The sequence below is a fragment of the Engraulis encrasicolus genome, chromosome 16 (assembly GCF_034702125.1).
Source record: "Engraulis encrasicolus isolate BLACKSEA-1 chromosome 16, IST_EnEncr_1.0, whole genome shotgun sequence".
Lineage (NCBI taxonomy): Eukaryota > Metazoa > Chordata > Actinopteri > Clupeiformes > Engraulidae > Engraulis > Engraulis encrasicolus.
The window spans coordinates 12,782,267-12,798,743 of NC_085872.1; the positions used below are offsets into that span (position 1 = coordinate 12,782,267).

The following is a 16,477-nucleotide window of genomic DNA, read 5'->3' on the forward strand; positions in this document are numbered from 1 at the left end:
TTCAAAATAATCATGTTGACGTTTGAACAAATCAGAAGTTTGTGACAGGAGTAGACATTATCTGACAACGCAACGCAACGCAACGCAGCGCAGCGCAGCGCAACGCAGCGCAGCGCAGCGCAGCGCAACGCAACGCAACGCAACGCAACGCAACGCAACGCAACACAACACAACACTTGTAGAGATCTAAGACCTCTGTCTTGCCCTCCTCAGGCCATGAACATTGTGACCTCGGTGCTGCTGCTCTACGCCAAGGAGGAGGAAGCCTTCTGGCTACTGGTGGCTCTGTGCGAAAGAATGCTGCCAGACTACTACAACACCAGAGTCGTTGGTATGTATGTGCATGTGTGCGTGTGTTATGCTGTTTAAGCAATACATCCACAATAGTAATAATAACTCTTACGTTCTCACTTGGTTCATGGTCATTAGCTTTGTTTTGGTGCACTTGTGTCAAGCTGCTGTGTGTGTGTGTGTGTGTGTGTGTGTGTGTGTGTGTGTGTGTGTGTGTGTGTGTGTGTGTGTGTGTGTGTGTGTGTGTGTGTGTGTGTGTGTGTGTGCGTGTGCGTGTGCGTGTGTCCGTGCGTGTGTGTGTGTGTGTGTGGGCTCTCTGATAAGCTCAGTACAATCCCATACTTACTGTAGCGTGCTGATGGGCCAGCATGTATTTGAAGAGTTTGCATGGGTTTGCGTGTGTATGTGTGCGCCATGCGTTTGCACATGCTAGCATGTGTGAATGAATGTTAAGCCCTCATCGGAAAGGACTAGTTCCATGTTTGGGATCACCACACGTTCTCCTCCACGATACTTACAATTTAGCTTATTCATTTTCAATTTCAGGTTTGGTTTAAAAGCAGTATATTGTGTCATTGCTCTCTGAAATAAGTGCTAACAACAAGTAAGCCATTTGACTTTTACATTACATTGCACTTGGCTGACGCTTTCATTTATTCAAAGCTTACAACTGTTATTTTTCAGGGTATTGGTTACGGTCCCTGGAGCAATGTGGGGTTAGGTGCCTTGCTCAAGGGCACTTCAGCCATGGATGGAGATGTAGGGAGAGGTCAGGGGGGATTCGAACCGGCAACCTCTAGATTGAAAGACCAATTCTCTAACCACTAGGCCACGGCTGCCAATGCTGTGGAATGCATTTATAGACAAGACATTACAATCAGCAATTACATTTAGCATTATTCAAAGCTAGGCACAGAATAGACCAAAATGTACTAATCAAAATGTAGACATCTTTGGCATTAGTAGTAGTCAGTTGCTGTTCTACTCAGATTCACTCCCTGGGCGATATGCTATTAAGAATCACCCGTCACTCCCGAGGAGCTCTGTGAGCCCCATGCATGCAAAATGAGATGCCTGCTCCTGTCCATCCATACAGTGCCAGATGTTACATTTCATTTGAAAGAGGACAATCTAAAGCTTTCCAATGTTGTAGGGCACTTGCTTGTAAACTGAAACATGGCCGAGACAATTGATCATGAATTCAAAATAACAGGTACATTCTAATTGCTAGAAATTTCATGCAGCTGCTTTGACCTAAATTTGTAGCCGAAGGGGCAACACAACCAATATACAGTACATTTACCATTGGAAAGGGCAAAAACTGAGCTTTCCGATGCATTCTAATAAACCAAACCAAACCTAACCTAAAAAACCAAAAAAAAATGTCTGTAGAAAAATTGATTATAACACGCATTCCTATATAATAAATGTGTGCAACAGGTTGGCAAGAGATCCCTATTCTGTGTGTGCATTTTATATTCTAACCCGCCACCCCCTCCCCATGTCCTGTATGCACAGGTGCGTTGGTAGACCAGGGTGTGTTTGAGGAGCTGGCCCGGGAGTACGTGCCCCAGCTGTATGACTGCATGCAGGACCTGGGCGTCATCTCCACCATCTCCCTCTCCTGGTTCCTTACCCTCTTCCTCAGCGTCATGCCCTTCGAGAGCGCCGTGGTGGTGGTCGACTGCTTCTTCTACGAGGGCATCAAGGTCATCTTCCAGCTGGCGCTGTCCGTCCTGGACGCCAACATCCACAAGCTGCTGGGCTGCAAGGACGACGGGGAGGCCATGACCGTGTTGGGCAGGTAGGGAGCCAATAGCAAAAGCTCGGCCATGACTGTGTTGGTCAGGTAGGGAGCCAATGGGAGAGCTCTGCCATGACCGTGTTGGGCAGGTAGGGAGCCAATGGGAGGCCATGACTGTGTTGGGCAGGTAGGGAGCCAATGGGAGGCCATGACTGTGTTGGGCAGGTAGGGAGCCAATGGGAGGCCATGACTGTGTTGGGCAGGTAGGGAGCCAATGGGAGAGCTCTGCCATGACTGTTGGGCAGGTAGGGAGCCAATGGGAGAGGCCATGGTTGTGTTGGGCAGGTAGGCAGCCAATGGGAGAGGCCATGGTTGTGTTGGGCAGGTAGGCAGCCAATGGGAGGTCATGACTGTGTTGGGCAGGTAGGGAGCCAATAAGTGTGATCGAGATACCGCAATGGCTGTATGCGCATTTAGACAGCAATGCATTCTGGCTCAAAAAGTAGCATGACGGTTAGATTTCCTGTCAAACTTCAACATTTCGGTGATGTTGCGTTGACGAGGTGACATGTCGCATGGTGTCAAACTATCGCGGGATGAATGCGACTGCAGTCAGATCTTGCAACCTCTGCAGTTGCTTATCCCCTTCAACGCTCGTCTGCAGAACGCCTCCGAGGTCACGCGCCCATGAACTGGTTGGTCAACAACTCACTCACGTGTGTATATGAGTCTTGTCTCACACCTCTACACAAGTTTGCGCAGGTCCCCACTTCAGCTCCTCCTCACTGCCTGTCCCCCCACTCCTCACACGTGGTGTGTTAGTAGAGCAAATTGGTGCGAGCTCATCGTCTCGTTCATATTTGTGGCCGACTTTAAATGCGCTGTATTTAATAACAACCACATCGTGACAACAAGTTCTCGCTCACGTGCTTCGGCAATGTTGGTCGACAGCAACAAAGTCGTATGGGGCTATTGGGAGAAGCCATGACTGTGTTGGGCAGGTAGACAGCCAATGGGAGAGGCCATGACTGTGTTGGGCAGGTAGACAGCCAATGGGAGAGGCCATGACTGTGTTGGGCAGGTAGGGAGCCAATGGGAGATCTGTGCCAGGTCAAGCTGAAATGCCATGGGGACATGATGTGAGATGTGATAGTAAATGTGCTCATTAAATGCACTGTGAATGTGGGATGTAATAGTAAATATGCATAGTAAATGAACTTAGGTGGTGGGCCCAGTCTCATATCTTGTCAGCTCGTTGGTGTTAAGGAGTGGCAACTTTATTTTTGCCTATTATATGGTGTGACGTCATCGGTCGAATGCTCCATTCATTTCAACGGGGCTCCCCAACGTTCGCACGTCTGTTATTTTTCGATAACGGACGGGTTGGTCTATAACAGACCGCTGTCAATGGCAACAAGACTTTTCACTGCTAAAGCGACTTTTCAACAAGACTCTAATCAGCTGCTGTGCCTGTGATAGACAACACCTGTTGTCCTGGCTACCTAGCTGTTGCCTAGCGGTGTTCCACAACGGCACTGTTTTGTTTTGCGCAGCAACAATCTTAACATTAAATAGGCCTAAAGAAATGTCCCCGCCATGTGTGAATCATTTAAGTATATATGCATATAATAAGCGGGTTAACTTTCGGCGAGTCGGTCGCTTTGTGGAATAGCAGCACTTCAGAGAGAACAAGACCCCTCCGCTCCGCGTCGGGGTCTAAAGATTCTCTCTGTCGTGCTGCTATTCCACGGTAGCGACCTTCTCGCCGAACGTTAACCCTTACTTATATAACCCCCTGACAACCCATTAATCAATATTTTGGCTGTTGCCATCCTCAAAACTTGCACATTGATTTATAAAAATGACAACAAAAACTAGCCGACCGAGTGACGTCACGTCAATGCAAAGTCAACAAGGCAGAATACAGCTAGCTCGTGCATGCTACCCGGAACCGTCAGATTTCATGGCAAAAAGTTACAACTTGGGGGGTAAGTGGCCTCACTTGTTGTGTACATGCAAAAAAAAAATCTCTCAAACTGTCAGAAGTGCTCTTTTTCGCTGTTAGTGTTCGGTTGTCTGTCCATCATTAGGCAATGAGAGATAAATGTGAAAAAGAGGACTGTTCCCTCAAAGCAATAGAGCAATGAGGTGACGGGGGTAGATCAATTTGCCAAAAAACTGTGTCAGTAAAGAAATGCAAGCTGTGTTATTTTTTCCAGTAACAGCAAAATAGTCAGGAATGAAATGCCTACGTTGTTTCAATGATTAGGTGAATTATCTGCCTATGAAAAAAGCCCGATATGCGGATAAATATTCCCTTTTCAACTTTGAGGGGCGGAGACTTCCCATTGACTGTGCATTATGTGACGTCATTCCCAGTCTTTTTTATTTTCGTTAGTTTTTAATATCAACGTGCAACTTTTCAGCGTGGCAACAGCCAGAATATTGCTTTACATATTGTCAGGAGGTTATATTAGAAAAATCAAGTTGAGAGTGAGAACGAAACTCGTTTTCTAAAGGAGCTACGAAATCTAGCCCACAGTCTTAACTGTGATCCATACAATATTAGGAACAAGTTGGCTTGCACATCGCACTTGTGCTCCAAAAAATAGAAAGTGAATTGGATTAAAAACGTACACTGTTCCCCTGGATTTTCTTCAGATTGCAACATGCATGTGATCCAATTTACTGTACCACACACGGTTGGTGTATTTGAGTGATGTGGATGTGAGTCCTCATCTACTGTATGTGCTATTCTGCGTGTAATGGATATTAGTTGTGTGTACTGTATGTGTTTATATGTTATTCTCTGTCTGTCAGGTATTTGGACAGTGTAACCAATAAGGACAGCACTTTGCCACCCATTCCGCACCTGCATTCCCTGCTCACAGACGATGGGGAGCCCCACCCTGAAGTTGACATCTTTAAACTGGTCCGAAGCTCCTACGAGGTTGGTGTGTGCATGTGCATGTGCATGTGCGTGTGCGCGTGCATGTGTTTGTGTGTGCGTGTGTTTGTGTGTGTGTGTGTGTGTGCATGCGTGCGTCCGCACCCAGGCGTGCTCTGTTCATTGAAGACATTGAAGACGTTCACTGTTGAAGACTGAGTATTCTTTTTTTTCTCAGAAATTTGGTTCCATTCGAGCCGATGTCATTGAGCAAATGCGCTTCAAACAGAGGCTGAGGGTTATTCAGACCATCGAGGACACAACCAAACGCAATGTGGTAAAGTATCTTCATATTCCCTTATTTAGTTCTCAATGGTGGCATTTAAGAAGTAAAATGTTGATAGATGAAATGCAACAACTTGTACATAACAACTACAACAACTCACACATAATTTTTGGAAAAATATTTTATGGTATTCCTGGAGATATCTGTCTCTATTCCTGGTACCTGCGCAATAGTAATTACTATTGTATAATGCACCTCATCGATGTATTAATTCAGTTTAACCCCATTTATGATGTCTTGTGTGGTAGCGGTGTGTTGCTTGACTATGTATCTGTGTGTATTGCAGGTGAGACTCATTGTGACTGAGACGGCCTTCAGCATAGATGAACTGGAGGAGCTGTATGTGCTCTTTAAGGTTGGTTTCACACTTTTACTCATTCAGCGGTTAATTTATTGTGATATATTTTGTAAAATTATTCTTAGTTTCATTATCATTCATAATTATTCTAGTTTCACTGCATAACAAACCACAGGGCTCCTTGTGGCTTAGCAGATTGTGTGTGTGTGTGTGTGTGTGTGTGTGTGTGTGTGTGTGTGTGTGTGTGTGTGTGTGTGTGTGTGTGTGTGTGTGTGTGTGTGTGTGTGTGTGTGTGTGTGTGTGTGTGTGTGTGTGTGTGTGTGTGTGTGTGTGTGTGTGTGGTGATATTTATCACTAGGGTCAGCTTATTTGCACTGGTGTGTGTATACTGTATATTGAACATGCTTTGTCAGCATCTTTACCAGTGAGATAAAGTTGGCTCTTGAATTCCTTCTGTATCTTCCCTCCCTGCTCCTCTTTCTATCTGGGTCTTCTCTTGTTCCCCTCCTTGATTCATATCCTCTTGCTTTTCACTCCTGTTTCATTTTCTAACCTTTCTAACCTTCATTTCCATCTGTTTATTTTGCATCTTTTTTTCTCCTCGCCTCTGATATGTGCTCCCTCGTCGCTGCTCATCTCATTTCCTCTTTGTGCTATATGCTATACATGGCTTCTTTTTGTTTATAAACACGGTGTTGTGAGGAGGGGCAAGACACTGTCAGCCGACCACATGAGCTAATTTTGACCGACAGCGGTTTCCAACAATCAGAGGTTGAGATTGCGCACCCAGGGTCGCGCAGCCAGGGGAAAACAAAAATGTTAAACCCATGTATACTCTCCTGCAGACGGAGCACCTGACCAGCTGCTACTGGGGAGGCACCAGTAACCCCACGGCGCGCCACGACCCCAGCCTGCCCTACCTGGAGCAGTACCGTATCGACCTGGAGCAGTTCAAGGCCCTGTTCGCGGCCCTCTTCCCCTGGGCCTGTGGCTCCCACCCCGACGTGCTGGCCCTGCGCTTCTTCCGCTTCCTCGACCAGAACTCTGACGCGCTCCTCAACTTCCGCGAGTTTGTGAGCGGACTAAGTAGGTGGCACACAAAAACACAAACGCATAGAATCAGCCATATAACCTTGAATGTCTTGAATGTAGGGAAGGGTGCACCAAATTCCCCACAGTTTTAGTTTTACAGGGGTGTTTCATTTTTGGCTACCTTGAAGCGTTTCCCATCGCCCTACATTAGGGAAAATCAAACTGGTTCATCAGGATCACCAGACACATATTTGCATTGATGTGACATAGACTGTTTCTTTTAGACAATAGTGGATCACAGCGATTACAGCTGTGTTGTTGAATTTCCACATTAGGATTTTGAGCAGAGAACAATTTTGAAGACATTTAATTGGCGGCAAGGATGCCTTTTGCTCTTCTCCAATGCAGCCTTCATAGATATGCTGTATCTCTGGAGCAAGGCAGAGCTACAGGCATCTGCCAAGAGCCAGGTTAACATTTGTGTGCTGATGTGAGAGTGGGCAGTGTTATTGGTCTATAAGTGTCTCGTTGATGTTGATGTATGAAGATAAAACCGGTAACACCATCCCATTCTCATGCATGCGTGTGTGGCTAAGAGCCGTAAACCAGTTTGGCTCCCCTACACAATGGTTGCATCATGGCATCTATATCCATTTTATAGCATCTAGCTCTGCTGTTAGGGATTTTGATGGATGCTACAGGTCTTTATGGCGCTGTAAACCTGAGGAGACTCCAGTGTGTAATGTGAGCAATGTACTTGCAGGTGTACTCTGCCACGGAGACCTAACTGACAAGCTCAAGCTGCTATACAAGATGCACGTCCTGCCAGGTAAGTCACTGAGAGTGTGTGTTTGTGTTTGTGTTTCTGTCTGTCTGTCTGTCTGTCTGTCTGTCTGTCTGTCTGTCTGTCTGTCTTTCTGAATGGTCATGTTAGAATGCATAAAATGGTTTACTCCTGATTCAAGCACAGAAAGGGCCTGCCTCTTGCCCTCTCTCAGGTCTGTTTTTTTATTTCTGTTCCTTGCTTTATTGGTGACAGGCTAGCTGTGAGTTTCCCACTTGACATGACACATGATATACGTTAGCCTAGCGAGCCAGACCCGTACAGCAAAAAGCTGTACCAGGGTCTAGGAGGGCTGGGCAGCAGTGTGGGCGGGATAAACGGTTGCTTCAGCACTCAACGCCACGCAATTGGATGGCAAACAACCAATCCCCACACACTTCTGTGTAACGTCACAGCTGTCTTGTGAAGCGGCAATTCCGAGCCGTCGTAGCAGTGAATGCGTGTGATCACCACAGCCACAAACAAGTTTCCTAATAAATCGTGTTTTCACTTACATAGTTCAAAAATGCCTCGTTTTCAACCACACGGCCCTTCTTGATCATCCAGCGAAACGTTGAGCAATTTGGGGCTTGTTAAATGGTTATATTTATGATTGTTGTCAACATGGCATGTTCGGTGTTAGCTAGCTAGCTGTATACCCATAACTAATACACGGCTGGATATTAGCTCTGTGTAATTGACGACAGATTGGCTAGCCGCTAGCTCGGTAGACTCTATGTGTCATTCCCATCTATTTAGTAAGCGACTTACAGACTTTCAAAGCTCCCAAATGTCTCGTTTTTAATGACATGGATCTTATTAGAATTTGGGGCAGGCATGTAATACAAGGCTGGATACCTAGCTCTGTGTTATTGGCGACAGGTTAGCTAGCCAGCGAGGGCCCCTTTGTAGGTGGAGCGGCAAATTCGAGCCGTCGTAGCAGTGAATGCATGTGATGACCACAGCCACAAACAAGTGTCCTAATAAATCGTGTTTTCACTTATACAGTTCAAAAATGCCTCGTTTTCAACCACATGGCCCTCCTTGATCAACCAGCGAAATGTTGAGTCATTTGGGGCTTGTTAAATGGTTTTTTAAGACTGGATACCTAGCTCTGTGTTATTGACGACAGGTTAGCTAGCCACTAGCTTGGTAGACTATGCCATTCCCATCTATTTAGTAAGCTACTCAAAGACTTTCAAAGCTCCCAAATGTCTCGTTTTTAATGGTATGTGTCTTATCAGAAATTGGGGCAGCAATTTCACTCTACACCTACAGTAGTGGTCTAGATAATAGCGTGTGACTATCTGGTCCTGTAAAATGCTCAACTTAGCTTACCGAGCTAGTTTAAAACATCGAATGATCAAATGGTATTGTGTTGTGATCTATTTGTGTCCGATAAGTTCATGGTGTATTATTACATCAGTCCATGTCATACACGAAATGTATTATCATCCAGGCTTTTAAAAATAAGTGCACTTGCTGTACGTAGCACGGACGGACACCATGCTTCTTCTTAGAAAGTTTCCTGTTTACTAAGTAGCCCGGCCCCCCTCGCGATTTGATTGGCCCTGTCATCGGATAACTTTCAGCCTCGCAAAACGACCGGGGTCCGCTAGACTGCCCCCGGGAGCAAATTCAATTTGCGGTCGCTAGGGGCGTCTAGATTTCTAGGCTAGATATACGTAGTATTTCCCACGGCCTCTTCTTCCATGCCAGAAGCTGCACATCTCTTAACTGAATAGATGTTACAGAGTTAGATTTTTTCATTCAAAACATTATATCCCATGATCACATTGTAATGCAGTTTCTGCTGGTGTGTGTGATTGTGTATTTTGATATGACCATGCTCGATGTATGGATACTTTACTGCTCTGACTCAATTTAGCCACTAGGGGCCAATAATGGGTAGAATTAGTCTGTACAGATAACATTCCTGTGTACACTGCACCTGAACGGTTTACACAGACACACTCGAGATAAGAGTGTATCTTTGAAATTATGGTAGCATTCCTCATGTATGAAATTTCTGTAAACAAATGTGCATATGGTCTGTTCCTGTGTCCCTCTGAACGGGAATATCTGTACATGTAATCACTGATCCAAAATAACTGCAATAATTTAGTAATAGTTGTTCCTTTTTTAATGTTGAATATTAGAATTAATGGGAATTACTGTAGATGTTGCTGTGTGAGAATATTCTCCATTTCAGCGGAGTCATAGTTTTAGTCTATGGAGCTTTTTCCGGTATAAGTTATTTTCTCTTTCTTTTTCTCTCTCTCTCTGCCGCCTTCTGTGTTTCTTTCTCTCTCTCTCTCTCTCTCTCTCTATCTCTATCTCTCTCTCTCTCTCTCTCTCTCTCTCTCTCTCTCTCTCTCTCTCTCTCTCTCTCTCTCTCTCTACATTTCCTCAGACATTGTGTTGACACATGAACAGGAAGAGCCTGATTCAGCGTTTGAAGCCACACAGTACTTCTTCGAGGACATCACGCCGGAGACATCACATGGTGGGTTGTCATGGCAATAGAGGATTTGGCCTGGGTTGAGGGTAGAGGCGTTTGTTCAGCATTGGACGTCAGCAATGCAGTCTGTCATCCATCTGCACTGTCATCTATGTTTGGGTCATTGACGTATTTAGAAACAGACATCAGGCACAACCACAATTGCCATAATATCACTACTGCGTGAAGTTGATACATTTTCTAATATTATATTATATTATATTATATATTATATTATATAATATTATATAATATTATATTATATTATATTTTATGATATTATACTATATATTGTATTTTACTGTAATATTTTATATTAATAATGTTTCATTTACATGGAACAAATGTAATGAAAACTATTTTATACAATTATGTCACTAGCTGTGGTTGCACTACCTGACTGTGACTGCTTCTAAAAGCACCAGTGAGCTGTTTAACATTCTGGAGACTGTGTTAATGAGGCTGTCTAAAATGTGATCTTTACCGTCTACTGTGCCCTTCCACTCTTAAGGCCTTGGCCCAAAGTGCAAGAATGAAAAGGATGACGGATTTGTGAGGGTGACCTTTAAAACTGAGAAAGGTATAGTAAAGATGTACATGCACACAACACACTACAAAGGTTTCAATTACTGCATCAGATGCTCAAAATGTATTTCAAGGTGATCTCAAACAAACCTTACTTGACTAGTTGCTCAATGTGACTTTGAACAAATATGGTTTGCGTTTTGCATTTACATCAGTCACTAAAACCCATGGGCATTGTCTGAAAACGTAGGACACTCATCTGCTACGCGGCCAACCCGAGTTCGACTCCTGCCCCAGCCCCGGGTCCTTTGCCAGCCCTCCCCGTCTCTCTCCCTAATCACTTCCTGTCTCTGCCTCACTGTCCTGTCGTCTGAGAAAAAAAACCAATAAAATGCTTGTAAAGCCCCAAAAAACACTTTTTTAAGAAGTTAAGTCACTCACCAACCATATCCCACTCCCACTGATGCAGCACGTGTCAGCCCAGTTTCTATTGTCTATACCAGAGCCTAAAGCCAATCTTTTGGCCTGGCTTTCTTATAAAATCTACTCCTTTGTCAAAAGCACATGTTGTAGGAGGACTACCTGTCATTGAAATTGATGAACTCAAACAGTTTGACTTTTTATCATCAGTAATAAATTGTTATTCTGTCACTGTTATTCTTTTTTTTTGCAAAGCAGTGAAGAAAACGCACACTCCAGACTACAGAACCTACCTGCGTCTGTGGAACCAGGAAGCCAAGGCCAAGCTGGAGAATATGAAGGACCTGCCTAAGCTGAATCAGGTGCCACCACAGCACCCCCCTCTCAAACTGCACTGTGACCTAATGACATTAGTTCATGGGCTTAAAATAACAGCCGCTTTCAGAGATGGGAGTTGAAAATGTAGCTTAAAATATCAGTAACAGGCCTTTCAGACATTAGTTAATGGGCTTAAATGAAAGAAAAATGTCTGCACACTTAAATCCTTGTTGTGTTATTTTAATTTGCCAAGGAGCTCTGAGGAAGGTCAGTAGACCAAACGCTTGGCAGATTAAAATAACATAACGAAGGTTTAAGTGTGCAGACATTTTTTCTTTTGATTATCACAGCTTTTGGCACATTTTAATCGAGAGGGCGGTGTAATCCAGTTCAATACAGGTTAGGTCATCATGGTCTTAAAATAACAGCCACTTTCATGAATGGGTGTGTTGAAAATGTGTTGAAAATGTGGCTTAAAATATCAGTAACAGAGAGGACAAAGGTGAGCTGTGTGGTGAGCTGATGAGTAAAAGGAAGAGACGGAGGTCCACATGTCTGGAGAGGAATAGTATGGCTCTTATTCACCCCATTGGAAGTGACTGTATAATTCAAAACAAGAACAGCACAGCAATACCTCAGCCTGCTGGTTGGAATGGTTGAAATGGGGCATATTATACAAAACATGTTGTGTGGCTTAATGTAAAATGTTCAATAAACACGGCACACTGGATACTGTTGCTTTTTTCTCTTAATTTTTTTATCTCTTTATCTATATAAGCAAACTTCAAAAAATAGAGAATAAAAAGGAGTAGTATCCAGTGTGCCGTGTTTAATGACCATTTTACATAGATCAAGTTTTCCTGCCTTATACCTGCACCAGTGCCTCTTTTCCACTGCCGGTTTTCTGGTAGGCCTACAGCTCGACACAGTGTGTCTTGGCTGCCACTTTTTGCTTTACGTTTGAGCTGTGTCGTGCCTATTCGAAAAGCAAAAAGTGGCGTCAGAATCGCACTTTGTCGAGCTGTAGGCCAACCAGAAAACCGGCAGTGGAAAAGAGGCACTGGACAACTTAAAGGTTGTGCACAAGGACTTCCATGTTCAGTGTGTGTGGCTTGTTTTTGTGTTGTATGTTGGGTCACACACTGCACCAATAGCCATTCCTAGCCCTCCCTGGAAAATGTACATGTTCCAATAATGTATTATCATAAACTAACATAGATTAAGTGCAATTACCATTTTGTTTATCAGGGTGTGCACATGCCACGTTAAGCAAATCCCAGTAAAAGGCAGGGTACTGTATTTGGGCATTATCAAATGTTTTATGGTGTCCATTTCTGGCTTTTTGTGTTTCTTTCTATATTATCCCTTCCTGCTTCTCTCCTCATCACAGAGATGCTGATACTGTCTTTGTCTGTTGTCCTCTTACCATCAGAGTCAGTTCATCGAGCTGTGCAAGACTTTGTACAACCTCTTCAGTGAGGACCCCAATGAGCAGGAGCTGTACCACGCCACGGCCACCGTTGCCAGCCTGCTCTTGGAGATGGGCGAGGTGGGCAAGCTCTTCTGCAGCCCCTCCAGCAAAGACCTCGTGGAGGAGGACGAGGACGAAGACGAAGACGAAGACGAGGAAGATCAGCTCACCCACAGCAAAGCCTGTGGCCGCAGGTCCAAGTCGTCAAGTCGCCCCCGCCTGCAGCGGAGGAGCCAGGGCGACCCGCTGAGTTCCAGCACGGAGGAGAGCCACCCCAAGCCTAGCAGCGCGGACGCGGACACGGACGAGGGTCACCACCGGGAGCGGGAGCAGCCCCAGCCCCAGCCCCTGCCCTGTGCCACCCCCATGGAGGACATCAAACTTGACGACTCAGTCGTCGGCACGTCCTCCTCCGCCATGCTCATCTCCGACGACGAGGCCAAAGACGACACGTCCATGTCCTCGTACTCCGTCCTGAGCGCCGGCTCCCACGAGCTGGACGACAAGCTCCACTGCGAGGACATCGCCGACGACACCGTGCTGGTGCGCAGCAACGGCCTCCGTGGTGGTGGTGGTGGCAGCCAGGCCAGGCCCCCCCACAGCGGAGCAGGATCTCGCGTTGTCTCAGGGGGGGTGCCTCATTCTGCCAGTGGGGGGGGCCTGCCCCACAGTACAAGCATAGACAAGGACTGGGCCATTACCTTTGAGCAGTTCTTGGCGTCCGTGCTGACCGAGCACGCTCTGGTGCTCTACTTCGAGAAGCCCGTGGACATTACGGCGCGCATCACCAACGCCAAGAATGTGCGCAAGGTTGGCACTGGCAGCACACAGTCATCGTCCCTTAGCGATTACGAGATCACGCTCTCAGGGTAAGTGACATCATCACGCCGCCAGGCCGAGACCAGAGGAATATACGTATTATTATGACACTTACATGGAAAAAAAACACTAACACAATATATATCTTTCACTCTTTATAATGTACGTAACATCTCATCCAATTGTCCACAGCACTGGGAACACACTCATCCATGTGACCGTGTGACGTATTGCGACTGGAACTCAGAGACTCCGTTTAAATCCTTTACCTTGACATACAGTTCAGTACTCACAATCATGTATCACTTTTTGGTTCTACTGGATGTTGCACACTGACAAATGCCTATGGTGACATTCTTGATGGACACTTGAGTAAGTCACATTCAATATCAATGATGAGCCAGCGGTCATGACCGAACTGGTATATGGTGCTGGATACGCTTGATAAAGGACTGGACCCTGAGACTTCAAGAGTCTTAAACAGGATGACTGTGTGTGTCGGCCATATGATGGAAATGATGCTGCCTATAGAAATAGAGTGAACTATTTATGAAAGCTATGAATGAACCCCCCCCCCCAGAACCTGAGGATAGCCTGACAGGAACGTAACGTAAACACTGATTTACTGTAGACATTGAAATAGGACAATTCTGTGCAAAGGTGAAATGAAGAGAATGTGCCAGAGTACAGTTTGTCAGAGGTTCCTCTTGGAAATTGTAATCCTCAATTGTCAAAGTTGGTCAGTCGTCCCCCCCCCCCCCCCCCCCTAAACAGTGTACTTGTGTGATGTGACTGTGCAGACACTTTGTCCAGATATCAGGTGGTTCAGTAACAGTGAGGCCCAGCCCGTTATCCACCTGACTCTTCACGCTCCTCTGACACACTCCTGTCCTCTTCCTGTTGTTTCTCTCTGCCTTACTCACTCTACAGTCTACACGCACGCTTGCAGGCGCACACACACACAACACACACACACACACACACACACACACACACACACACACACACACACACACACACACACACACACACAGAAAGATTTTTATTTTTTAGCATTCGTTGCCATAATTTAAAGGTTAGATGTTTTTAATGAGAGAGAGAGAAAGCGAGAGAGAATCTATTTGTCTCTAAACTACTCACATTCTACTTTCAAACCAACAGATGAACAGATTTGTACGCACACACACACACACACACACACACACACACACACACACACACACACACACACACACTTCTGTAACTCTAAGCACCTGCACTTTCTATTCTGTCCTTAGGTAGTGGCCATCTAGTACGCACTCACTCTTCAGTGGCAGGGCTTGACACTGGCACCTGCTGGCAAAACTTGGCTGTGGCTAGTAGCAATTTCAGTCTCACTAGCCACTTTGACTGGTAACTTATTCTTTGGTGTGACAAATCACAGTGGTTGCATCAATTGTTTTTATTTAAATGCAAGAATATTCTAAAGAAAAACATTGACAATAAAATTCTGGCTAGCAGAATGGCATAATGGCTAGTGACTCTGGGAAAACCACTAGCCACAGTGGCCGGTGAACTAAAAAGTTAACATCAAGCCCAGTTCAGCGGGTATGGTTAGGGTATGATCTATAATCCCTATTCAGTGGGTAGCCTATGGTTAGGGTATGATTAACACTTCTTTGCATTCTTCACTATGCTGATGTTTATGTGTACAAAACGGCAAGACAATGTTATGATTGTTTGTAAAATGTGTAAGCGGAGAAATACAGCTTTCTTATCTTTTTTGGGAAATTAGTGCACAGTCAAAGGACAAAGACATGGATGTTGTTTAAACCCCTGTACCCATCTATTCCTGATCTGCAAAGATAACATTATATCAGATTATGAATCCAACTCACTGGAAAGGAAGCAGGTTTTTCTTAAAGGTTTTACAGGTTGACATTTGTTTTACCATTTATAGTACAAGTTGCCATTTGTTTTTTAATCTCAATTTTACCACTATGCCATTGCATGTTTATTTATTGTTTGAAGCTGCTCTTTTTTACTTTATTACATGTTTTTAATTGTTTTATCCTGTATGCTGCTGTTTTTATTTTGACTGAATGTTTCTTTTTCTGTGCATTATTTTTTTTTTTACTGTGAATGATTTAAATATCTTGTACATTGTTCTGATCCGCCCCATCTAAGTGTAGAATCAATGATGATTAAAACACATAGACTCACTGATGACTCATTGTTTTTGTAAACATTACTGTGTTTTTATGTACAATACCTGCACTTATGAATAAAGGACTTAACTGATGGACAAATTGATGTATGTATGTATAGAGCAGGGGTCAGGAACCTATGGCTCTAGAGCCACATCTGGCTCTTTTGGGAACTGTCTATGGCTCTTACTTACCTAGGGTTTCCAACCATCCCAAGAAATAAAGAATAGTCCTTTATTTATAAATAAAAGTACGGGTTCCATATTGAGTTGAAACGGGACACGGGAGGTTAAAATGTGTTAAAATGCAGGAAATTACATCTAAGAAATACACATTTTTTAGGGAGAGGACTCCCAGACCTTCGCCATGATGAGGTTGACGGTTGACAATCCTATATTTACCTGTTATCAATAAAAGTAATAACTTTACAGTACACTATAAAATTGTTGGGCTTAATTGAAATACATGCTTTTCATTGTATTCAGTTTTTTAAAATGGTATGGCTCTCATGAAAAATTCTTGTAAAAAAAATGCCGTTTATGGCTCTCTCCACCAAAAAGGTTCCTGACCCCTGGTATAGAGTGTCCTTGTTTGGGAAAGATAAGTGAGGAGAATAACCACTAGATGGCAGTAGCTACAGTAAAAGGTTTTCATTTTCACAGTTCTAATATTCTGCTAACGTCCTCACCAGGCCCAATCCTGCTTAGCTTCTGAGAGTGTGGTATGGCCGTGAGAGCTCAGGCTGAAAAAGGTCCTATTTAAATCTCATTTGCTCTCTCGCATTCTATAAAGAGCATTGCTTTCAGTATAAAAACTT

The 16,477-nt window shown here is 44.5% G+C and overlaps 1 protein-coding gene across 1 annotated transcript in view; it reads left to right on the forward strand.

Moving 5' to 3' along the window:
- The window catches only part of tbc1d9 (TBC1 domain family, member 9 (with GRAM domain)), a 52,198-nt gene extending 38,159 nt beyond the window's left edge, over positions 1-14,039 (forward strand). The window contains exons 11-22 of the mRNA XM_063218664.1: positions 214-331; positions 1,810-2,095; positions 4,856-4,985; positions 5,161-5,259; positions 5,555-5,623; positions 6,412-6,652; positions 7,362-7,427; positions 9,835-9,927; positions 10,433-10,501; positions 11,125-11,228; positions 12,617-13,524; positions 13,667-14,039. Of these exons, the coding sequence (XP_063074734.1) occupies positions 214-331; positions 1,810-2,095; positions 4,856-4,985; positions 5,161-5,259; positions 5,555-5,623; positions 6,412-6,652; positions 7,362-7,427; positions 9,835-9,927; positions 10,433-10,501; positions 11,125-11,228; positions 12,617-13,524; positions 13,667-13,700 (2,217 nt within the window). The 3' untranslated portion in view covers positions 13,701-14,039. The remainder of the gene's footprint in view (positions 1-213; positions 332-1,809; positions 2,096-4,855; positions 4,986-5,160; positions 5,260-5,554; positions 5,624-6,411; positions 6,653-7,361; positions 7,428-9,834; positions 9,928-10,432; positions 10,502-11,124; positions 11,229-12,616; positions 13,525-13,666) is intronic.
- Positions 14,040-16,477: the final 2,438 nt, after the last annotated feature.